Genomic DNA, 26,168 nt, shown 5'->3' on the forward strand with positions numbered 1-26,168 from the left:
TGTATGATCAGGTCAGGGAGTACGTAAAGAGTTGCCCGGTATATCAGCAATGCAAGGTGGAACAAAGAGCACCTTGCGGGCTGATGGGTCGTAGACAAGTATCACGATCCTGGCAGGTGGTGGCCGGTGATATCACTGGTCCATTTCCCAAAAGCTCTCGAGGTTTTGAGTATATCTTAGTCTTTATAGACTTGTTTACTCGCTGGGTAGAGTGTGTTGCGATACGCAAGGCCAATGGGAAGACAATCGCAAGGGAATTACACGAGAGGATCGTCACTAGGTTTGGTGCGCCAGAGGTATTCTTGTCGGATAATGGAACCGAATTTAAGAATCAGGAGGTCGATTCATACCTGCAGATGAACGGCATCCAGCGCGCTTTGACTCCCGTGTATCATCCCCAAGCGAACCCCACAGAGCGAGTAAACAGGACACTCAAGACCATGATCACGTCTTACGTAAGCAGTGATCATAAGAGCTGGGATGAACACCTGTCAGAGTTCAACTTCGCGTTGAACTCGGCAACTCATAGCGCCACCGGATATAGTCCTGCGATGCTCATGTTTGGGCGTCAGCCGGTACCTCCTTTGACGTTCAGAAGAACCCAAGATCAACAGGCCCTTGAATGTTCAGAGGGTCAGGCTGTGGAAGATTGGGCTGAACATATGGAGAAGCTTCCTAATTTGTGGGAGAGAGCTAACTCCAAGTCAAAGGAGGAAGCTGCGCGTCAGGCGGCTTATTATGACCGGAAGAGACGGCAACCCGAGTTTAAGGTCGGAGATTGGGTTTGGAAGAGGAACAGGATTCTATCTTCAGCTGCTCAAGGTATTTCAGCTAAATTAGCGCCGAAATATGCCGGTCCGTACGTGATTGAAGAGGTTTGTGGTTCCAACACGTACAGGCTAGGCAATCAGCTGGAGATCCTATCTGAGCTCTTCCATGCCAAAGACCTTAAACCATATTACGGTCCGGGTGAGGATGAGGAAAGCGAGGAGGTCATCGAACCTCGCGAGCCGCCAGAAGAACTGCCGTCGGAGGATGCGAACGATTCCGCGAATGCGCGCGAAAATCCGGGAGGGGATTTATCAGATAGCGAGCGGGTCCAGTTGGCAGCCCCCACGGTCGTAGATAAAGTTCCCACCGAGACGTCGGAGTTACCGGTATCTGCCCCAACTAAGAGAGGTCGAGGTCGACCTCGAAAGGTTCCAGAGAAGGTCACCGGTCCAGCGAGGGGCAACAACTCTCCCGTGAAGGTGAATAGAGGGAGAGGTAGGCCTCGAAGGACCGTGCCCGTCGTACAAAGGACGGTTGGGCCGATAAAACCGAGCGGTAACCGACGAGGACCAGGACGTTCCCACAAAGAATCGCGAGGGAGCGTATAACTCGGTGGGATGCGGCTATTATTAGGATTGTTTCTTCGCGCAGGGAGATTCATCCGAAATTTGTTGTTTTTTGGATGTTTCAGATGGACCGGAGAATCGTCGTCGAAGAGGAGACCTTCGAGGTGGTCACGCAGATGTTGTTAGATCTGCAACTGGGCTCTGATGCGACGCAGCTAATTGAAGATCTGCGGAGCTTCGCCAGGGTCCAGTTGGAAGGGACCACCCGAAGGGATCGGCGTAATGCCTCGGTGGCAGAGGTTCTCCGGGATTCGTCGTGGGTCGCCCCGAAGAAGGCTTCTCGGGACGCTTCGACACAGACCGAGGACCAGGACAGTGTCGAACGTCCCAAGTCTACAATGGACCAGGGGGTGCAGACCCTCAAGTCCGGCGTAACCCTTACGTCGGACAGTGCGAGCCAATGCCCAGGACCCAGGGAAACCTGTGGGGCCTCGCACTGGGTCTGCAATCATCCCCGGATCCCTGAGCAGCCTACTCTCCTCCTCGACTTCAGACACGTGCGTCTGGGGATCAACGAGGTGGGGAGTGCCTGGCGGTTCGCTCAAGAACTCCAGTCTCAGGTGCAGGAGCACCTGAGACGCTTTTTGAGCCGCCAGGGCGCAGAAGAGTTGCTCGGGGAGTGGGCAGGGATGGCTCAGCGTCAGAGGGCCTATGAAGAGGCTCTGCTGCGGGTAGATAACGGACAAGAGTCCTCCGCAGCGCTCCCGGCGCCGGCTCAAAAGAAGAGAGTCCCGGGAGCTACTGACGCTGGACCGACGCTCACGGTTCATGTGGAGGGGCGCATGGCTCCTGATACCACCATCGTGGTTAGGTCGCAGGATGGACGTGCGACCGCCACGGTGGGAGGCGTGACCATCGTCGCCTCACAGGGAGTCAGTGCCCAGCAGTCCCCTCTGGCTGCTGAGCAGCCATCACAAGGACGAGAGGCTGCTCAATCTCGGTCGCAGCTGAGGGGCTGCTACATCTGTGGAGAGCCTGGGGTGACCAACTCCCAGCGGTGCCCGAAGAAGGCTACACACTGGCGCTACCCGAAACATCGCGCGCCAGGTGTAGCCAAACAATGATGTAGGCCCTGGAGGGCAAATAAATTAGCCGAAATAAAGAAGGGAGTGTTTATTTTGTTTCCTTTCCTTCTTTATTACTTTCAGGTTCCTGATGGCAGCGAATCGCGGGTATTCGTCCTGTCCGGGTAGTCAGGACTTGGAGGGGGCTGCAACGGTAGTCGATTCAATTAATCGAACCGTTCGCGATTCTGATTTTCGCGCGTTAGTTCTAAGTATTGAGAGAGAGAGGGGGCGCGCGATCTTTCAAATTAGCAGTTACGTCTCAGCTGTTGTGACAAGTAGATATCGCCGAAGTTATTTGCACTGTTTTTTCTCGCCGACTAATAGTTACTGGTCCATAAGAATCACGCGCGTGAGTGCAACAACGAGACCTACAGATTGCAGCGTTTTGGTAGCAGCAGATTTGCAGCTGATAGGTGGTACGAGGCAGCACAGCTGATAACCTAGGACCGGAGGCAGTTGATATTTTGCTGACATCAACAATTACGGCTGATCACCGTAATTGCACCGCAGGGTAGGTGCACCTCCCTTTACTATCGCGTGTCTAAATATATTTATTATTTTGTTCAGCCGCGTTAGCGTTGATAATTTTGTATTCGCGCCGAGCGTTAGATCGCGCCAATTTTCGTATCTTCTCTCTCTCTCTCTTTCTCACCGAAAGTTATTTAATTGTAAATCCTGTTCGCGTGCGTCAGTCTTTCGGCCCGATAAAGACTGTAGAAATTTTTATTAATAAAATCTATTAAAATTATTCGCCGATTTCGTCGTATGATTTCTCCTAGTAGTTTAAACAATTGAAATAGGCTTAAGTTTTAATCCGATCATAGCTAGGGGATTGAGTGTATTAGGAGTAAAGTCGATTACACTTGAAACTCATCGTGTGTCACAAGGCACGTGACTTAAGGTGAGTTCAACTCTGCTTGATCGAAGACAACCAAGTTAAGTCAGCTGACGTTAAGGCGAATACACGTACTAACATACGTGTTAACGGAGCGGCGGTTTGCTCTGCATCGTGGGAGTTTGCTCTTATATAAATTTCTCATTTTGCAGGTTTACCCCCCCGTTACAGAATTTAAACTATTATACGAAATTGGAACTCATATATGAAATTTAAACTAATATATGAAATCTATTATACCGAATTAAACCTACATTATTACATTACATGAAATTAAATTTTTGTACGAATATTTAACATGCTCACAATGTTGTAAATAGCAATATTTATTTTTTGAAATTACTCTTTTAGTAGGGTTGGGTTTACATGTGATGATTCGACATTAATAATTAAAGTAATCAATTTTTCATATATTTAAAAAATAATACATTAATTTTTAAGTAAGGTGATTTATTATACGTCTTTTTTAACAATTACTTTTAAAATTATTTACTGTTTAGTGATAGTTATATATTGCAAATTTGTAATTTAAACATTATGCCTAGAAAAACTATTCGGTCACAAGAAGAAGAGGAGGCTTTTCAGCAAAATCGACGACAAGAAAGAGCAGAACGCCAGCGGTTTAGACGGCAACAAAGTCGACATTTGATTCATGAAAACAATAGGACTACACGGGATTCGACACCAATAAATATACAGAATAATACTAGACCAGATAATTTAGGAAAATTGGAAAATTCATGTCAGCATTGTCATGCATTACATTTTAAAGATGAGATGGTAAGTGGTAAAGGATTGTGATTTAATGACTGTTGTGGCCATGGATCAGTTTTTTTAGATCCATTATTACTAAAGTTATTACTAAAAGGAGAACAACGTCAATCTGTTCTATTTTTTGAACGCATAAGAGCGTACAATAATTCATTATCTTTTGCGTCCTTCAATGCTAACTTGGTTAATTTTCAATCACGTCAACCAGGTCCATATTGTTTTAAAATTCAAGGACAAGTATATTATCAAATCAATACATCACTATATCCGTGTAATGATGAAAATCCATCCTATGGTCAGCTTTTTATTATTGATCAAGAGGAAGCAATAAATTATCGAATGAACACATTTTCAAATTTAAATCAAGATCTTAACATAATCTTAGATACAATAATTTGGGAAAATAATGCTTTCGCACAATCGTATCATATGATGAGACAAGAAATTGTATATCAGCAAGAATTATTTAATGAAACTGATCAGCCTCAACCGGAATTACAATTACTTTTTTCTTTGAAATCAGGGCAAGACAGAAGAAGATATAACTTTCAAAGAATTAATGAAGTAGCTGCTATATTTACTACGACAGCTAATGGAGAGAATTCAGAATCGTATGTAACTATTAGAAATAATAATACGAAATCATTACAATGTGTTAGTACAATGGATCCAAATGTTGAGCCGTGGATATATCCATTATTTTATCCGTATGGTTCACCCGGGTGGCATAAACATTTACAACGAAAAGATGATGTCAACAAACGTGTAACTCATATGGCTTATTATAAATTTCGAATTGCAATAAGGCTCAATGAATTTAATCCATTCATTTTAGTGAAAATGAAAAAGAATTGAAAAAGAAAATTAAAAATTGAAAAAGACCGTATTCAATACTGTAAAGATCACCAACAAGAATTGCGATCAGATACATATAAAGGTTTGAGTGATTATATGCAAAACTCTGCTAATAATGTGAATGGTCGAGTTGGTAAATCTGTCATTCTTCCATCTACTTTTATAGGTTCACCACGTTATATGCAACAATGTTATCAAGACTCAATGGCTTTGGTAAATGAAAAAGGAAAACCTGATATTTTTCTGACTATGACGTGTAATCCTAATTGGGTTGAAATACAAGAAAACCTTTTACCTGGTCAACAAGCATGTGACCGGCCTGATAATGTTGCACGAGTATTTAATTTGAAAAAAAAACGTTTACTTGATTTAGTTATAAAGAAAAAATTATTTGGTGAAGTGACAGCTTATGTATATGTCATTGAATTTCAAAAACGAGGTTTACCGCACTTGCATTTACTAATAACGTTATCAGTAGGATATAAATGGACTACTGTTGAAATTATAGACAAATTTATTTCTGCAGAAATTCCTAATAAAACAGACAATTCGCATCTGCACGATCTTGTAATAAATCACATGACACACGGACCCTGTGGTGTCTGGTGCATGAAAGATGGAGAATGCTCAAAACATTTTCCAAAAGAATTTCAAAACGAAGCAACCATGGATGAAAATGGTTATCCGTACTATCAAAGACGAAACGATGGCATTCCTGTTGATAAAACAAACGATCACGTAGTAGATAATCGTTGGGTAGTACCATACTGTCCATTATTATTGAAATTATTTGATTGCCATATTAATCTCGCAGCGGTATCAAGCATTTGTGCCGTAAAATATTTGTACAAGGACATTTATAAAGGTCATGATGCAGCAACAATTATAATCCAAGATTCTGAAAATGGTAATATGGTTATACATAATGAAATCTATCAATATCTTGATGCACGTTACGTTGGACCTGTTGAAGCGTGTTGGCGCATACTTAGCAAACCTTTACAAGACAAAAGTCATTCTATTATTAGATTACCGATACATTTACCGAATGAACAAAATATAATATTTTCTGAATCAGTTAATGAGATAAATTTAGAATTTTTGCAAAATAAAAGCAGTTTGCTATTAGACTACTTTAAATTAAATAGAGATGATGAATCAGCAAGACAGTATTATTATTATCAAATTCCATCTCACTTTACACATAAAAAAATAAAGTTAATGGATGTCACTGTTACAAAGTGGCAGCCTAGAAAAAAACATTTTAATACAATTGGTAGGATGTATTCTGTAAGTCCAGCCCAGTTAGAACTATTTCATTTAAGATTATTACTATTACATGTAAAAGGTGCTGTAAATTTTGAGCATTTAAGAACAGTTGATAACGTCATACATCCAACTTTCATTGCAGCTTGCTTAGCTTTAGGTTTAATTGAAAACGATGATGAATGGAATACAGCTATAAATGAAGGAGTGCAATGGATGATGCCGCAAAGACTTCGTTTCTTTTTCGTTCGAATTTTAATACATTGTCAGCCTGTTAAACCAGAAGAATTATGGACAAATTTTCAAGATGCATTATCAGAAGATTTTTCTACAACATGGGAAAAAGATATCGCTTATCAAATGGCATATCAAGATATTAATAGTATATTAAACAATGAAGGTAAAAGTTTAAACGATTTTCCTTCAATGCCACCACTATTGCCAATTAATATTCTTCACGTTCAAGAGAATATCTCATTACAAGAAATGACTGATAGAGGCAATCAGAAATTTAATAATTTAAATCCTTCGCAAAAAGAGATAGTTGATTTAGTTATCAATGCTGTAGACAATGAAAATTATAGTGGACCTACTTGTATTTTTATGAAGGGACCAGGAGGATCAGGAAAAACATATGTATATGAAACAATATACGATTTACTAACATAAAAAAATATAAAAGTATGTACAATGGCTTATACTGGTATTGCTGCCACTCTACTTCCTAACGGTAAAACAGTGCATAAAATTTTTGGTTTACCAGTTCCCATGTTTAATGATTCAACTTCTAATATCAAAGTTCAATCTAAAGAAGCTGAAAAACTTAAAAAAACTACGGTTTTTATTTGGGATGAAGCTCCAATGGCTCCAAGATATGCATTAGATATTGCAACCAAAGTTTTGAAAGATATTATGGGAAATAATTTACCATTTGGTGGAAAACTCATGATTCTGGGTGGAGATTTCAAACAGTTATTACCAATAAAAGTGAGAGGAACACGAAATGAAATACTGAATCTCTTTATAAAATACGAGGTGTGTTCAAAAAGTAAGGTGACTTTGTATTTTTAAGAAAAAATATTTATTTATTTATCAATATTTATGTTGTCCCCTTCAAAGTAATCCCCCTCAGATATAATACACTTATGCCAACGGGTTTTCCAATCCTCAAAGCACTTCTCATAAGCACTTTTCGGTATAGCCTTGAGCTCTTCCAGCGATGCAGTCTTTATCTCTTCAATCGTTGCAAATCTCCGTCCTTTCATAGGTCTCTTTAGTTTTGGGAACAAGAAAAAGTCACATGGGGCCAAATCCGGTGAATATGGTGGCTGAGGCATGATTGTGGTGTTGTTTTTGGCCAAAAAATCTCTCACAAGCAAAGATGAGTGAGCAGGGGCATTATCGTGATGAAAAAGCCATGAATTGTTTTTCCACAATTCTGAGCGTTTTCTTCATATTGCTTCTCGCAAACGGCGCATAACTTCAAGATAATACTGTTTATTGACCGTACGTCCATATAGTAAGAACTCTTGATGCACCACGCCATGGTAATCGAAGAAAACAGTGAGCAAAACTTTGACATTTGATCGAACTTGGCGTGCTTTTTTCGGTCTTAACTCATCTGGGCTCTTCCATTGGAACGATTGGACTTCGGTTTCGATATCATAACCATATACCCATGATTCGTCACCAGTTATGACCCTTTTGAGTAAATCTGGGTTGTCGTTGACGTCATTCAACAGTTCTTGAGCGATGCTCATGCGACGGTTCTTTAGGTCAAAATTTAGCAATTTCAGAACAAACTTCGCTGACACACGTCTCATGCCCAAAACGTTAGAAAAAATTTCATGGCACGAGCCAAGTGATATACCAACATCCTCAGCAACTTCTCTGATAGTGATTCGACGATTTTCCAGAATAATTTTCTTCACTGCTTGAACGTTTTCATCAGTTGTTGACGTGCTTGGGCGTCCAGAACGAGGCTCGTCATTGGCATCTTCCCGGCCATCTTGGAAGAGTTTGTACCACTTGTAAACATTTTTTTTACTCAGAACAGTTTCACCGTATGCCACCGTCAACATTTCAAGTGTTTCGGAGCACTTTATTTTATTTTTTACACAAAATTTGATGCATCCTTCGATCCATAAGATGGATACAGTACCATACAAGTACAACCCATCGTAGAAAAATTTCACAAAATATATACTAACGACTAATATGAGGGTTCTGCCAAATGAAATTGAATTTTCTAATTTTTTGATAAATGTTGGAAATGGTTCACTAAATGATACAGATGATTACATAGATATTCCTCATCATTGTATACTTCCCAAAACAGTTAGCATAATAGATGATATTTTTGGTCAACTAATTAAAGACAAAAAATTTGATGAAATGAGTAGTTGTGCAATTTTGTCTGCTAGGAATGAAGACGTAGATAAGATCAATAGACAAATAACGGATTTATTAGATGACACAGATCAACGCTTTTATACTGCTATTGATACTATCATAAACAAAAATAATGGTGAATTCGATGATGTTATTATGCTGGAACATTTGAATGCTTTAAACCCACCATGCTTGCCACCTTACAAATTACATTTAAAAAAAAAATGTATCGTAATGTTAATAAGAAATATCAGCATTAATGAAGGTCTATGCAATGGTACAAGGTTGCAAGTAATAGATCTATCAAATCATTTAATAAAATGTAAAATTTTAACGGGTGATAAAACAGGACAAGTAGTTTTCTTGAACCGCATTACTTTATATTGCGAAAACGAATATCCGTTTGCTTTTAAAAGGAGACAGTTCCGAGTTAAATTAGCATTTGCTATGACTATTAACAAAGCTCAAGGGCAAACCTTCCGAAAAGTTGTCGTTGATTTACGAAAAGATGTTTTTAGTCATGGGCAATTGTATGTAGCATTCTCTCGTGTTAGATCGTGGAATTCTATAAAAATCTATTTTGGAAGCCAAATACATTCGAATAAAGCAAAAAATGACGTTTACAAGGAATTATTTCAAGATTAATTAAATTTTGAAAATACATACTGTTAATTATATTGTATGGCCTTACTTACTAACAATTTGTTTAATATTTACATGAATACTTAATTAATGAAATATTATGATATTTTTATATAACAATGTATAATTGAAATAGCGATTTACAGCGCGCGTAGCGCGCGATAAACTTCTAGTTTAATAAATTTACCATAATTTAAATCTTATTACATATCAGATTATATATTACGTCTCACTTTTCGTGAGGTGATGATTTCTAATCCTTTTTGGGCTGTGATTTCTCACTTTACCCGGGTAAGGAAAGATTGGTGTTTGCTAAAATACAGAAAAATTTGATGCGCACGGGGTGGGTGCTTTTCTAATTCCTGAATCTAAATCGATTATTCTAGCGCAAATCTTTTCGGAAGGCACAGAGAATCATCAACTATAGATTCCACTCAGACCTATAAAGATCCTAATGATCCAAGTTCTGAGCATTAAACTATTGTATCAACTCTATCCAACTCGTTTTTCAATGAGAGGACCGAGCGATACGGAATTGGGAAAAATAGTTTGTGAAAGGTGAAGAAATAAAAAAAATTAGTATTAGAAATAAAACTTACTTTTATATATATTTTTTTTTTGTAGAATCCTTTAGAACGATCAATGGAAACTTTGATCGTTTTCGTAATAGAATCCTTGGGCTACTTGAGAGAGAGTGTATTTTTTGAGCGTGGCACTTCTTACTGCGGGTGGCGTAGCAGTGGCGAACAGTTCGCGCCTTACTTAGCACATTCCCTCGTGATGCGCTCTCTTTCAAAATAAGGCCGCAAGGGCCTCTGAAGGATTTGGGCATGAAAACTCCAAAACTGATTGGTGGAAATTTTCCCGCATTAGGAGAACGTACAGTTTCTTTAAGACAGATGGAGTTGCTCATGCCAAATCGCGTATAAAAGTACCCATTTCTTACCGTGCAAGGACTTAACATACTTATTATTTAACTATTATCTATTATTCGTTACTAAATATATATAAATAACAATCTGAGAATTATATTTAATTCTCAAATGTTATTTATTCACATCTTTAAACTTAAATAAAACGTAGCTTAAATGATAAATCGTACGACTTAATTTATCTAACTGCACAAGCTATTCAATAGAATAAAATAAATTTTTAACTTTTGATGACTAAACTAAACGGAAAAATGAAAACTCAGTGGAAAACGCATGAGAGGAGCTTTCTCTTTTTTTCTACATTCCGCATAGGGTTTGGGCGTCGGCAGCCCATGCTGTTAATACAAGGACATGGACGCACATAACAAAGTCGTAAAATTTCTTATATCTATTTTCTAATCGCAAAATATTTGGTCAGCTTGTCTTCTCTTGGAATTTGTAGAAACCTTGAGAAGAGAAACCTTCCAACGTATTTTCGTTTCTCGAAATTATGCAGTTTGAACCATTGAATTCGTAATAGAAAAAAAATTAAAAAAAATAGTACTATGAATTATCCGACGTTACATATACTATAACATGCATATTAATTTAAAATATTTTAAAACATTTTCCTAATAAATTAGTGCTATAATAAAAATATAAGCTATTATGTTTTTCGTTTTCATTAATGAAGTATTAATAAAAAGCAGTAAATAGCCAATTTGTGATTTACACGGTAAATTATTTCTTAAAACTGCGAATAATATATCCTTATTGAAACTTACATTTTCTGTGTGTTGTGACGGTAAACGTCAAATTAGTGCTGATAACCTAACTTAATTACTGTCTGGGAGGGCAGCACCTACCGGGGGGACGAAATACGTAACGAAGGAATTCGGCACGCGAGCAGACGGAACGCGCGCGATTGAAACCGAACTAGTGAAGCATTGACTATCATAGAGTCCGCCGCTTTCTTTTCGCTACCGACAATTCACGTGCCGTTGACGCCAACTTATCGAGGGAAGGACGTGCAGATAAGTGCTGGTTAGCTGTGACTGCCGTCGTCAAGGTGCCCTTCAGCAGCCTAAGGGAGAGACCCGAGCCAGCGAGGAAGCACCGGCCCCCAGGAGATCGGCAGAGTGTGTGTGGTTTCGCCATCGAGGGCGAAACCGTGTGTGCGCGCATTTGCGACCGGCGAAAGACGAACATAAACAATTCCGCGCAGTATGTGACTGTCGTTTTCTCCGTACGCCTGCAATAATAAGCTAAGCTGGCCAGCTTAATCTAGCGATAGCGATTGCATGGTTAATAAATAAATCAGCGTTTCCGAAGCGTGCATGTAATAGCGCTATTAACAAAGCGCGGCGAGCGTCCCGACATTACGTGTTGTCGATGAGCGAGCGTCGATGTAAACAAACGCGCGGGCCGATTTTGTGTAGTATTTGAGGAATAATAAAAGGTTTAGTTCGTATTACTAACAAGTGTTTATCGACTCGCTTATACTTCATAGCTTCCACTCAATTTATTATAGGTTAATTAGGATTACTGGTTGGCTGACGCCTGTCTTCACATGCTCTCCGAACTGCACTTTGAGCATAAATAATTACTTTCGCCCCTTTGATTTAATTACGCGAATAAAATATAATTAAACGGTTTTACCCCGTTACATGGCGCCCAACGTTAAAGAACCTACGGTGTTTTGATTGTTCAAAACACCGGTTCTCAATAGTGACCTCGCGCCCAGTCAACTAGCAACTTAGGTGGCAATCAAGTGTTGTTGTGCACACTTGATACCCAAGGCCACATTAGTAAACAAAGCCTGTTAGTTAACTTGCGAAGGCCCGCCGCGACGTAAAAGTGTAAACAATAGCTGTGAACGCGTGCGAGTGCGACCGAAAGATTCTTAAGCGTAAACACCAACGAATTTTGAAAGTTGCCGCAAATAATATTATTATACCCGTTGGCCCGGGGAAAACTAACACCGGCAATTTTCAAACGAAATTAATTTAATTTAGTAATTTCAATTGATGTCGTGTTACCTTAAAGTAAACATTTTTTTTTTAAATATTATTAACTGCGGTTATTGGTGATCACGCGCAACGCTCGTTAGAATATTTTAGATACTAACCAACACAGCCGCGCTAACAAACAGTTAGTGCGTTTGATAGGCAGGATCATTATATTGCGTATTAACGAGCGAAGAATCTTTCGGCAAATAAATCGTAAAACGCCTTTGATCAAGCCCAGTGTTGGCTAATAAAATTTTTTTTTATTTCCATTTGGCGTACGAATTTTAATACAACACTCGCACTCGCGTAACATACCTGTAAAGTTTACAAAGAAATTAAACGCAAGTAAACAAACAGAGAATTATGGACCGCACTTAGACAGAGATAGAAAATAGGGTATTGTCGCTCCAAGAGGAGGAAATCGAAGAGTACCTCGAGCAACTGGAGCTCAAAACAAGTGGGACCAAGCTCTCGAGAGCTGGCCGCCTGCATAACTGGTTGCTTGGTGACTACTCCACAGCAGATTTCGCGGAAGTCAACAACCAGCACAGCAGTCCAGCCAAAAAAGCAGCCCTACGCTCGGAGCTAATCGTATCCCTATGCCAGGAACACACAGCATCCGAGCAGGAGGGAGAACACCCGCTAGCCCAACTAATGCAGAGTGCGGACGTAATATCGCGAGTTCAGAAAACCGCGATAAACATCGCGAATGCCCTGGACAGCGGAGAGAACACGAACAGTAATAAGAGTATTACTATAACGGCTGACGTTGGCAGCCAGTTCAAACTCCCGCCGGCATTCGCGGTGATGATTCAAGACCTCATTTTCCGGTCCAGAGAAAATGAGAAGAAATGGGAGATACAAGACTCACGGAGTTCGAATATGTCTAACCTAACACAAATAGTAGAACAAATCCTCAGGACCAACATCAAGGTGCAGGACCAAATGGACAACCTGTCAGCCAGGATGAACGCACTGGAAAATGCCATACACAGAGATATGCGGCAAGAAGATGCGAACAGTTCCAACGAGGAGCCACAACCCGAAAACACGCTTAGGAGCGTTGCATTCCAGGACACGTTCACATGCCACTACGACGCCAGGCTACTCCAGAGCACTCCAGCCGGACCCGGACAGAGGCCCACGGGGGCCGCCGGCAGGACCCCCCCGCCGGACGCCCCCTTTCGGAGAGGGTGGACAGCATTAACTCGGTGGAGTTAATGCTGAAGTGGACAACCACCCGCCGAGCATGTGGTCATCCCAACAGACGTCAAACCCGTGGTCGACAACAAGGGACGTCGGCCGCATCGTCCGGGAATGGAAACTCAGGTTCTCCGGAGAAAGCAACGCGAGCATTGACACCTTCCTATCAAGGCTGGACAACTCGAGGAGCAGTGCCGGACTCACAGAAGACGAGATGCTCATGGCTGTATCCGAGCTACTCGTCGGTCCTGCCCTCGTCTGGTACGAAGCAATGCGAAACGAATGATTCTCCTACGCGGATTTCGAGGCAGACGCCAGAGCATGGTTTGGGACCAGCAGGCAACAACAGCAGCGTCTAACCAAAGAGGTTCAAGGCCGATATCAGGGCCCAGACGAATCCGCGAACGTCTACATCGCGAACATGATGGGCCTAATGAGTCGGCTGAACCCCAAAATGACGCACGAGAACCAGCTGGACCTGCTACATGCCAACCTCCTCCCGGAAATCCAGAGCCAAATACGGAGATCAGAAGTGGAATCCGTACGGATCCTGAACGACCTGGCCACGACGGCCCAGAATAACTTGCATCAGCGAAGGATGGAGCGGACGATCCCAGACCCTCAGTCGACTCTATATCCTGAGTTGGCGTATCACCCCCGCAAGGGTCGTAAGGGGAAGGTGGCATCTATGTCCGGTGACAAACCGGAAGTCAATGATAGGTTGGACCGCATGGAGAAGCTACTCGAGAAGGTGACGCACCAGGTCGTCTACACGCCGACGCCCTCGGGGGCGACACCTTATCCGAGCCTGGAATCGGTCGATGGCGAGAAGAAGGTTCTACCCACCGACGTATTCAACCAAATGCTGTTGTCCCTTAAGGAAATATTGGTGGATATAAAGAGTAACCGCGCCGACAAAAGTCTGACTTCCGAGGACCGAGCCAAGAGGCCGGAGACTCCCCGCAGACGAGGAAGAGAGTTCTCGGGGCCGATCAAATGTGCCGAGTGTGGTCTACTGGGCACTACAGGAAGTTCTGTCCCCAATGTAATAAGGGAAACGAGCAAAGGAGTGGATAGGTGGGGTTGACCCCACTCCTTCATCCCGTAACCAAAACCCCGTTGAAGAGATCTCGCGGCCTTCGTCAACACAGCCCGCGCCGCTAGTAGCCAGCATGTTGAACGACGAGAGCGAGAACTCCCTTAGTGACGCCAAAGATGAACGTGGTGGTAGAGTGCACGCGGAGAAAGAGGGTAATGACTTTAATAAAGCGAGAGACCCTAGACCAGCCGAGGCGGTCACGTATGGATCGCACACGCCCTCGGGGGCACGGGCAAAGGCGGATAAATCGTCGAAGAGTAACCCCATGGAAACTCCGATCGTCCGAACCAAAGGGGCTCGGACGACAAGAGACGCCATTCGACCACGCGACAGCACAGTGGCTAGCGCTATGATACGTAAGGAGAAAAGCTGTGGAGCCGTCGAAACTGTTTCCTGATATTCCCCGGAACAGGAGACGCGTTGGTGGCTACCGGTGAAAATAAGGGACTTCCAAATACGGGCCCTCTATAATCCGGGAGCTTCCACCACGGTCATGGGTAGTAATGCTCTGCAAATAGCGTCTGTGCTGGGCGTCAGATTGGACACCACCCACGCGGGTACAGCAGGATTATCAGAGGGTCGTAAGTTAACGATCGTTGGTCACGCCCTGCTACCATTCACCGTGGGAGGATTGACGATGCCGACGAGAGTAGCCATCCTCCCTACCTTCGTCGAAGAATGTATTTTAGGAGTGAACTTCATCAGGTTATTCAGAGCGGTACTTGACCCCGACGATAACACGTTGCTGTTCAAGGGATCACAGGCCAAAATGGAGCTAGAAGTAGCTAGCTTGGAGGCTGGTCCGAGATTAGCTACAATCGGACTAGCCGAGGTTACGGCTACCCAACAGGCGACACTGCAGGAGACCATCGATGTGGCCCTATCGCAAGCCCCTGCGGGCTTGGGATGCGCGGCAGGCATTGAGCACGAGATTCGGATCGGTGATACGAAGTCAATCAAACAGCGTTACTACCCGGTATCGCACAAGGTCGAGCAGGAAATGCATAGACTGGTAAGGGAAATGTTAACCCAAGGGGTAATCGAACCAGCGGACAGTGGCTGGTCGAGCCCAGTGGTTATGATACGCAAGAAGGACGGTTCGTACAGATTTTGTATTGACTTCAGAAAGGTCAACAAAGTCACCGAACCGAATGCGTATCCCTTACCGTTTATGCAAGATATATTAAGGCGTTTGCGAAGCGCACGCTATATATCGACGCTCGACCTCAGCAGCGCGTATCACCAGATTCCACTCAAGACCGAATCTCGGCCAATTACGGCCTTTACCGTACCCGGACTGGGACATTACCAGTTCGTACGAATGCCGTTCGGCCTCTCGTATGCCGGCGCCACCTTCCAACGGTTGATCGATAGCGTGATCGGCCCCGAACTAGGCGAATTCGCTTTCGCCTATTTGGACGATATCATAGTGGTATCGTCCAGTTTCGAGGATCACCTACGACATTTTGGACAGGTTGTGCAAAGCTGGCCTCTCGATTAATCGAGAGAAAAGCGTCTTCTGCAAGTCCGAAGCCAAGTACCTGGGCCTGTTGATCAACCGCGAGGGAATCAGGCCAGACCCTGCAAAGGTGCGCTCTATCGTGGAGTACCCACGACCAGGAAACGTGCGACAGCTGCGCACCTTCCTGGGGGTTGCTTCATGGTACCGCAGATTCTTGACCGACTTCGCCACGCACGCTCAACCGTTAACGAGGTTAACAGGAAAAAAGAGCGAATATGTGTGGGGAGAGGAACAAGATCAAGCCTTTGCCAAACTTAAGGCACTCATGATGTCCGCACCATGCCTGGGATTACCGGAACCCGATGGGCAGTACGTGCTGGAGATAGATGCTAGCGCTACGGGAATCGGTGCCGTCCTGATACAAAATGTAGGAGACGGAGACCGAATCATAGAGTACGCTAGCAGAGTCCTTAATCCGGCTGAGCAAAACTACTCAGCTACAGAGCGCGAGTAGTTGGCGGTCGTGTGGGCCATCCAAAAATTCCGCCCATACATAAAGGCGTACCCGTTCAAGGTGGTAACTGGCCACAATAGTCTAAAATTGCTATACAACCTGAAGAACCCAATTGGACGTCTTGCCCGATGGGCCTTACAACTTGAAGGCCATACTTTCGAGATCGAATACCGAAAGCGGCAGACAATGTGTTGCCCGACGCCTTATCACGCGCTTTTGAGCCCACGAAGGCAGAGGTTGGCGCGATGTACCAACCGAAGTCAAGGGACAGCGCCTGGTACACGGATCAATTCCGGCGCGTCGAGAGCCACCTAGAAAGATACCCGAATTGAAAGGTCGTCGGCCGGGTGATGTATCACCGAAAGCCGAACTACGACCACCAAGAAGAAGATGGATACGGCGACGAATGGAAACTCGTCGTGCCCCCAGAGGAACGCAAGGTGGTGTTGTTCGAGAATCACGACCTAGAGACGGCAGGACACTTGGGACGCGAGAAGACCTTCGCCTGCGTCGCCCAATCCTATTACTAGCCGGAAATGTACGCGGATGTTAAAGGATACGTCCAAAAGTGCCAGGTCTGCCAACAGTGCAAGGTCGAGCAGCGACCGCCGCACGGGCTCATGCAGGACCGAACGTGGTCTATGCCTTGGCAAGTGGTCGCGGGCGACATCGCCGGACCCTTTCCGAAGAGCCCTCGAGGGCACGAATACGTCCTAGTATTCATCGACGTATTCACACGATGGGTCGAATGTATACCCATACGTAGTGCTAACGGCAAGACAATAGTGAAGGAACTCCGGGAACGGGTAATCCTACGTTTCGGCACGCCAAAGATCTTCTTGTCCGACAATGGCACCGAGTTCCGCAACCAGTTGGTAGACGGGTACCGAAGAGATCAGAGGGTAAAACGGACTTTCACCCCAACCTATAACCCTACGGAAAGGGTTAACCATACCTTGAAGACGATGATAACATCGTATCTGCAGGGGAATCATAGGGAATGGGACCGAGCGCTACCCGAACTCATGTTCGCATTGAACACGGCCGTCCATAGTTCCACCGGGGTTAGTCCTGCCATGCTCAACTACGGTAGACAACCGGGAGCCCCGAATACTCTCCGGAAAGGGATGGACGAGCTCGCCGCACAAGAGGAGAGTTTGCTTCGAATCGGGCAATGGAACGAGCACATGCACAATAGCCGTTCTGCCGTTCAGCAAGCTCACGAGAGCGCCTCGGATGAGTCCCTGAGGCAGTCCAAGTACTACAACGCCAAGCACAGGGACCACAGGTTTAAAGAAAGGGATTGGGTGTGGAAAAGGAATCGCGTACTGTCCTGCGCGGCGCAGGGCATTTCCGCGAAACTAGCACCCAAGTCCATAGGCCCCTTTATCGTCACGAAGGTACTCGGCGCCAACTCATATCGCCTCGCCAACCAACAGGAGGAGGTCACGGAGTTGATACACGTTAAGGACCTCAAACCCTATTATGGGCGAGATGATGATATACCGGAAGATGGAACCCGACCACGAGATGACGACGAGACCTCTACCACCGAGGGAACCAAGGCGATGAGCGTCCCGCCCAATGCGAGCGATACGATGATACACGGAAACGGGAGCGCCGACACTGCGGACAATACACTCCGAAATGACGACGCGACAACTCCGAGCTCACCTCGCCGTACTCGTCGTGGTCCCCCCAGCCGAGTCCCACTAAATACCTCTCCTACTAACGCGACGAAGCGCCCACGAGGGAGACCTCGTAAGTGCGCGCTAACCACACACAATACACAACATCGACAGACTACTCGAGCCCTTCCTCCCAGCATCGGGAAGAGGAAGAGGGGCAGACCACCGAAAACGACAACCGTGAATGCATGAGACACGGCGAACGAAGGACCTAGAAGACCGACGCCAAGGACCCCACCTTCGACTCCGGCGACGAAGGCCCTGGGCAGCCGAGCAGGCGCCCGTCTTCGATATCTAAAATTATTCAGGATACTAACTTGCTGGATTATTACAGGATGCAGATCACGCTCGAACAATTCGAGCAAGCGGCAGCCGCCCTCATCGGCTTGGACTTAGGTCCCGCCGTTAAAGGGGTAGTGTATGCCGCCCTGCACCTTATCGGTGCCAAGAAGGAGGAGGAGGAGCAAGCACGGGTGCGAGCTCACGAGAGCTCGTCATCCGTGCTCATAGAGGAGCTCCCGACGGAAGACCCCACCGCGATGCCGTTGACGAATCCCGGCATCGCACGTAGTGATGCCACACCGCTAGCCGGACCCCTAGCGGGATTGATCCAACATCATCCATCGGCACCCAGACGGAGGAGGGTGCCACCGACGCGACCTGGCGCCCCAGGTTCACTAGCCAGACGCTCCCGCCTCCCGACGGACCTGGGAGGAAATAGTCGAGGAGTTGAGGGAAGTCGAGCAAGGCTGGGTGACCCTCAACGCCCTCCAACGGGCTGTGTACGCCGAGTACGACGCATACACGGCCGCGGGGCACCACCTAGACGATCTGGATCACTGGGATAAGGTGGTATACCGCCGTCGTCAGTTCGCGTCGGCAATTAGAGAGGTGCAGCAGCGTCACCGTCAGGCCCTCGAGGGCCCGGCGAGTGGCAATTCCACGAACCTCCCCCAGCCTCCGATCACCGGAGCCAGAACAGCGGCTCCGGAGGTCAGGTCGGAGGTCACATCGCGTCAGGGCCCGCAAACGTGCGGGGTAAACCTGGTGGTGAATGTGGACGGGAGCCAGGGCGGTCATGCAACAGGGCCCATCCACATCAATGTGGTATTAGGCCCCGCGGGTGAGGACCCCACGGTTGAAAGACCGTTGTGGTCCGCCCCGAACCGTAGGAACGGGTTGCCACTGACCTCCAGAGAACGAGGCCTCCCACGGGGCACCCTTTCCCGCGCTCAGTGGGAAGGGTGCAACGTATGCCACTACCCCGGGGTGACCCGCCCGGACCGTTGCCCCCGTGTGCGACAACACGCCGACCTGGTCCAAGAGAGGCTGGGGTGGGAGGCGCGTGGCCGTCCTCCATTGGAGGACCGGGGCGAGGAAGTACCCGGGAGACCAGCCAGGTGATCTTCCCCTGCCCCCGTGGGCAGCGCCACCGTTATATTACCCGGCGAATAAATGTTAAATTAACATCATATGGACTATAACCCTTTATTACCCTTTCTCTTCTCCTCCTCGGAAAGGACAGCGCTAATGGAATTATCGTCGAGGACCCCGTAGGTCCAGACTAGAAGGGGGCTGTGACGGTAAACGTCAAATTAGCGCTGATAACCTAACTTAATTACTGTCTGGGAGGGCAGCACCTACCGGGGGGACGAAATACGTAACGAAGGAATTCGGCACGCGAGCAGACGGAACGCGCGCGATTGAAACCGAACTAGTGAAGCATTGACTATCATAGAGTCCGCCGCTTTCTTTTTGCTACCGACAATTCACGTGCCGTTGACGCTAACTTATCGAGGGAAGGACGTGCAGATAAGTGCTGGTTAGCTGTGACTGCCGTCGTCAAGGTGCCCTTCAGCAACCTAAGGGAGAGACCCGAGCCAGCGAGGAAGCACCGGCCCCCAGGAGATCGGCAGAGTGTGTGTGGTTTCGCCATCGAGGGCGAAATCGTGTGTGCGCGCATTCGCGACCGGCGAAAGACGAACAAAAACAATTCCGCGCAGTGTGTGACTGTCGTTTTCTCCGTACGCCTGCAATAATAAGGTAAGCTGGCCAGCTTAATCTCGCGATCGCGATTGCATGGTTAATAAATAAATCAGCGTTTCCGAAGCGTGCATGTAATAGCGCTATTAACAAAGCGCGGCGAGCGTCCCGACATTACGTGTTGTCGATGAGCGAGCGTCGATGTAAACAAACGCGCGGGCCGACTTTGTGTAGTATTTGAGGAATAATAAAAGGTTTAGTTCGTATTACTAACAAGTGTTTATCGACTCGCTTATACCTCATAGCTTCCACTCAATTTATTATAGGTTAATTAGGATTACTGGTTGGCTGACGCCTGTCTTCACATGCTCTCCGAACTGCACTTTGAGCATAAATAATTACTTTCGCCCCTTTGATTTAATTACGCGAATAAAATATAATTAAACGGTTTTACCCCGTTACAGTGTGTGTGTATATATATATATATATATCTATATATAACAAACACAAAAAATATTTAACAAATATGTATGTAGAATGATAAGACACAAGAAAACAGATAAAAAAATATATATACTCCAACAAAATAGTTATAGTAGCGCTCGGAGAGCGCTAGTCCCTTGCTTTATCAGCAAATGACTCGGAGGGGTGGGCATGTCACGTCGATACAAAAGAAAAAATACGTGACGAATTATGATAAGTAAATAACGGGTTATGGTAACAAACCGGGTATCGGTAATTTAATTTCCTATTATATCAACCCTCCCAGGAACATTTGTAAATCTATCTAGCGGGATAGATTAGTCTAAGCACGTCTCCATAATATTTCCGCGAATATTACTCACCGCATATTAATTCGGCGAAAACACAGGAAGGGGTACATCAGCCTACGGTATAAAAAGGCTGGATCGGGATCCGCAAAACCCAGTACAGTTCAGCAGTTTGGCAATTCAGAGCAATTCAGTTCGCACAGCATACATTTCGCGCAGTACTAATTGAGTTATTTTTTAAGTCTAACTGTCCGGCTACTCAGAACCGGAATTATACTCTGCTAAGCATTATAAAAATTGTCATTAAACAATAAATCGTAAATCAAGCGCAAACATCTGAGACTGTTCGTAAAAACCTCTTCTGAAATCCAATCCTAATAAGGTAAGAAACTAATTTATCTACTTAAACGCGCTACATATAATAAAGGCGCTATCCCTTTAACCAACCTCTGCTTAACTCCTGACTAAGATCCAACTTTTACCAACGCGACAGTATTTGTATACATTATTACGTCTAGCAGTAACATCTCCTCGCCTAGACATAACAATAAGCTCAAAAGATGTTTTTCTCAGCCCTACTACGAATTGTTACAATATTATCTACACAATAGAACCTATCAAGTTAAAATAAATAAAAATGTATTAAAATATCACTTAATAAAAGTAGGGGTAACGCAGGGCAGCGTTCTAGGTCCAACACTATATCTTTAATATACCTTGGACCTACCAAAGTCTATCAATATCTTGACAGTAACATATGCAGATGATACAGCAATTTTAACAGTACACCCAGTAGCAGCAATAGTGACTAAAACATTAAAAAACTACATAAAAAATCATCTTTAAAATTGGCTTAACTTCTGGAGAATAGAAGTAAATGAAAGCAAATCATTACATTAGACATTCATATTTCGAAAAGATACCTGTCCTTCTATTAGATTAAATGATAAATATATTCCGCAAAGCAATCAAGTAAAATATCTAGATATTCACCTAGACCGAAGACTTACATGAAATGAACTTATATTTACTCAATGGTCTAAAATGAAGGAAAATGTACTGGCTCATTGGAACAAAATCAGAACTATCAACTGAAAACATATAAAGTTATATAAAGCTGCACTTGAACTATTCTGGATATATGGTATTCTATGGGGGCTGCTCCTAACTCGAATATCAAAATCCTAGAAAGATTAAAATGGCAAGTTCTACGCAATATAGTACGGGCCTCATGGTTTTTACCGAAAGAAATTATCCGAAATGATTTACAGATACATACAGATAAAAAAAATTTTTAAATTCTACGCAAAATATAATTTCGGACTTCAAAACTATCTAAATAATCTTGTCAAAAAACTTCTCAGAATATCTATCGCACACACCATACTGAAGTAACATAAATTAATAAATGCGCAAATAAATTAACATAATACTTTCAATCATACTGTAAAACAAAGACAGTATACTTACTGGAGTATACTACTGTTTATTATATGTAAAAATTATGTGTGCGCGCGTGCGTATGTGTGTGCGTGTGCGTGTGTGTCTAATAGCAAAAATATTTGCTTATTATCTCAATACGTGAGACAAATTGTAAATAAACTTGGAGTATAATAAAAGAAAATTTATAATATAATTTATATTCTGTTTTATAAATATGCAAGTGTAACGTGTACTTTTGTTGACATTTAAATAGTTCTTTTTATTTTCTCTATTTTCAGTACTTGATATTCTGAGCCATACGACATCCGTTTGAACATAATCATTTTTATATTGTTTTCTATGATCGAAATAAATACCTGATTGTCTTGAGTTCCTTTTACTGATTTAACCCTTTTAAAATGTATTAACAGCTCTCGGTCGACAAATCGAAAATACTATACAAATACAATGTACATCAAAATTTCTACATATTATATACCACCTGTATGTATAAAATTGTTAGACAATTAGTCTTTTTCGCTATCCTTTTCAATAACTGACATCGTGTAATCTTGTGTAAATATTAGTATGTTTATTCATGCCACCGGGCAGATAGTGTAAGATCCCATTCGTTTGCGCCGCAGAACGAAAATCTAATACACACCATGGAAGGTAAAATGGCAAGCCGATGGGTTTCGTATTGTGTGTCAATTTAACAAGATATGACTTTAAAAATTTTTGCTTCCCTAGGTATGAATATACTTTTTCTACAGTTCATACAATTGTGGAAAGATATCTTATAATCGTTGTTAGCTCCACTAACGGATTAATAAACTTAAGTTGAGAAATTTATGGTTCAGGGTACATAATATGTGGTCCTTGGGTCCATGTAAAGACACTTGTCATTACGAATATAAATTCTTTAAAGCAAATAATTTTGTTACATAAAAATAATGATTAGTAAATACATGGTCACTTTCGTTGGAGTAGAATTTATGGATTATTATATCGGTCACGGACATAAACGATTTCTATGGTTCTTTTTTTTACCATATGAGTCAAATTAATATTAGATTACGATATTGCAACACCCTATTTTTACGTTCAAGTATCAGATTATTAGAATAATTCCTCTCGTTTTCACCAAACGATTTACTCGTGGCCAGTTTCATAAAGAGAGTGTAAAAATAATTACGTATAATAGCAAATATAGGTGTACAATGGTGTGTGATCTGTGATTATAACAAATTTTCGACCGTATAAGCATGGTGTGAATTGTAATATACTCAATTGCTATTATTCGGAGTTCAAGCCGTATTGCTGGGTAGTTGCTTTCAGCCGGTGTTAGTGTACGTAATATAGTAGATAAGCAATGTATGTTCTGGGACACAAAGGAGCCGACAAAGGATGCCGCCAATGTATAAGGATACGTGTATGTTCTGGGACACAAAGGAGCCGCCCGATGAAGGTGTGAAGGTAGTGACACCTTTTAATTTATGGTCAGACCCCATGGTGAGTGTCTAAAAGGCATTTGATGTACCTTTGACACCTTCCGCGTGCCAGTGGGCCCCATGCTGAGTGTTAAGGGGCAATTGATGTTGGTTTGACACCTCGCGCGCGCCGCCAATGTATAAGGGATATGTGTATGTTCTGGGACACAAAGAACCCGCCCGATGAAGGTGTCGTGATAGTGACACCTTTTAATCGCGATAAGGTGAGACCCCATGCTGAGTGTTGCATTTGATGTTCGTTCGACACCTCCCTCTCCGGGCTCTTCGAGGGGGCCAGTCTCCCCCTCCCTCCTTCGATAATAGGACGCTTCACACACCCACCCACCCACCCACCCACAGAGGTTGTTAAAGTAGGATGCTGTAGAAGTCGGTAGGATGTTTGGTAAACTATATGCTTATGCTGGCTGAGTGTGGACCCTCGGAAAGGGGGTAGCGTCTCTAGCTTGCTAGGCGCGTACGCCGTATAGTGCGGATGCTGTTTTCACTCTCTCTCTCTCTCTATCTCTCTCTCTCTCTCTCTCTCTCTCTCTCTCTATCCCTCTCTCTCGCTCTCCTTCGATGGTAGGGCGCTTCACCCACCCACCCACCCACCCACAGAGGTTGTTGAGGTAGGATGCTGTAGAAGTCGGTAGGGTGTTTGGTAAACTATATGCTTATGCTGGCTGAGTGTGGACCCTCGGAGAGGGGGTAGCGTCTCTAGCTTGCTAGGCGTGTACGCCGTATACATAGTGTGGATGCCGTTCTCTCTCTCTCTCTCTCTCTCGCTCTCCTTAGTAAGCTTATGCTGGCTGAGTGTGGGCCCTCGGAGAGGGGGTAGCGTCTCTAGCTTGCTAAGCGTGTACGCCGTATACATAGTGTGGATGCCGTTCTCTCTCTCTCTCTCTCGCTCTCCTTAGTAAGCTTATGCTGGCTGAGTGTGGGCCCTCGGAGAGGGGGTAGCGTCTCTAGCTTGCTAGACGTGTACGCCGTATACATAGTGTGGATGCCGTTCTCTCTCTCTCTCTCTCGCTCTCCTTAGTAAGCTTATGCTGGCTGAGTGTGGGCCCTCGGAGAGGGGGTAGCGTCTCTAGCTTGCTAGGCGCAGCCACCACTCACCCACCCACCCACCTCCTACCTTTCGTCTGACTACTCCCTCTTCAACCTACAGCGTCGAAACCGCTGCTTTCAGCGCCACCATAGTGCTTAAAAGCCGTGCTCGATTGGAAAAGAGCGCAGTCTTTCGAGACAGCCCGCTTCACTAGCTTTCTTAGCAGTGACAAGCAGTAGTAGTAGTAGTAGTAGTAGTAGTACTAGTAGTAGTAGTAGTATTACTAGTTATCCTACGTACATTTTCATTACAATGGCTTCTATTTCTTATTTTGAAAATACAGTACGCGATTTATGGAAAGCCTATTACAACTCAGACGCTAATAAGGATGATTTTATTAGATGGAAAAATATAACAATTACCGCTTTGCATTCTCTTGAAGAATATATGTTACGGCCTAACTTAAGTAGAGCAATACGACAGAGATGTCAAACATGCGCTACTCATTTGAATTCAATCGAAATTAATTTAAATAATTCCATAAAAGTCGGAGGAAAAGTTAATTCATTAGGAGTCATTCCAAACCAAATTGAAGGGGACGGAGTTATTTGACGTGAATTAAATTCAGCATTTGAAAAACGTATCATTACTGCATTCATAGCCAATCAAGAACATAGAGATATAAAGTCATTCTTAAAAGCATCAAATAAATTATTACAACTACAAATACCAAAATATCTTTCAATTCATAATGCTCTAAAAATAAATATAGAAATGTCAGCTCAATTTACCGTAATAAAAGATAATGTAGAGGACATTCAAGTAAAGTATTTCAACACCGAAAATGTTTCTATTTATAAAACGACAGATCTTAAATTATGGTTTACAGAAAATATTGAAGATGTTATACTTAAAAATTTAGAAGAATTTCAAGAAAAAGATTCCTGTTGGACATTAAAAACTATCATCGGTATTACTGTTAATATAAATAAATTTAATCCTTTCAAACCTGGCTCATATATTCAACTACCAAAACAAATAGCAGATAAAAAAGCAATTATCAACGTTCAAAATACAGATGATGAATGTTTTAAATGGGCTGTGCTTGCCTGTCTTCATCCAGCTAGATTTCATAGCGAAAGAGTTCAAAATTATATGCCCTTTGCGAATGAATTGAAATTCGATGATATAAACTTTCCTGTTGAGGTAAAGAATATTCCTAAATTTGAAAAATTAAATAGTATTTCAATAAATCTATACATACTAAAAAAATACGGTTTTAAAT

At 43.6% G+C, this 26,168-nt stretch overlaps 2 protein-coding genes across 2 annotated transcripts in view; both read left to right on the plus strand.

Moving 5' to 3' along the window:
• Nucleotides 1-5,081: 5,081 nt before the first annotated feature.
• On the plus strand, nt 5,082-6,920 carry LOC131675291 (uncharacterized). The gene has a single exon (XM_058954220.1). The coding sequence runs from the start codon at nt 5,082-5,084 to the stop codon at nt 6,918-6,920; it is 1,839 nt and encodes a 612-aa protein (XP_058810203.1).
• A 21-nt stretch (nt 6,921-6,941) lies between these two features.
• The window catches only part of LOC131675292 (ATP-dependent DNA helicase pif1-like), a 42,860-nt gene continuing 23,633 nt past the window's right edge, over nt 6,942-26,168 (plus strand). The window contains exons 1-2 of the mRNA XM_058954221.1: nt 6,942-7,299; nt 8,545-9,172. Of these exons, the coding sequence (XP_058810204.1) occupies nt 6,942-7,299; nt 8,545-9,172 (986 nt within the window). The remainder of the gene's footprint in view (nt 7,300-8,544; nt 9,173-26,168) is intronic.

This window comes from Phymastichus coffea, unplaced genomic scaffold (assembly GCF_024137745.1).
Source record: "Phymastichus coffea isolate CEN01 unplaced genomic scaffold, Cenicafe_Pcof_1.1 PCOF00018, whole genome shotgun sequence".
NCBI lineage: Eukaryota > Metazoa > Arthropoda > Insecta > Hymenoptera > Eulophidae > Phymastichus > Phymastichus coffea.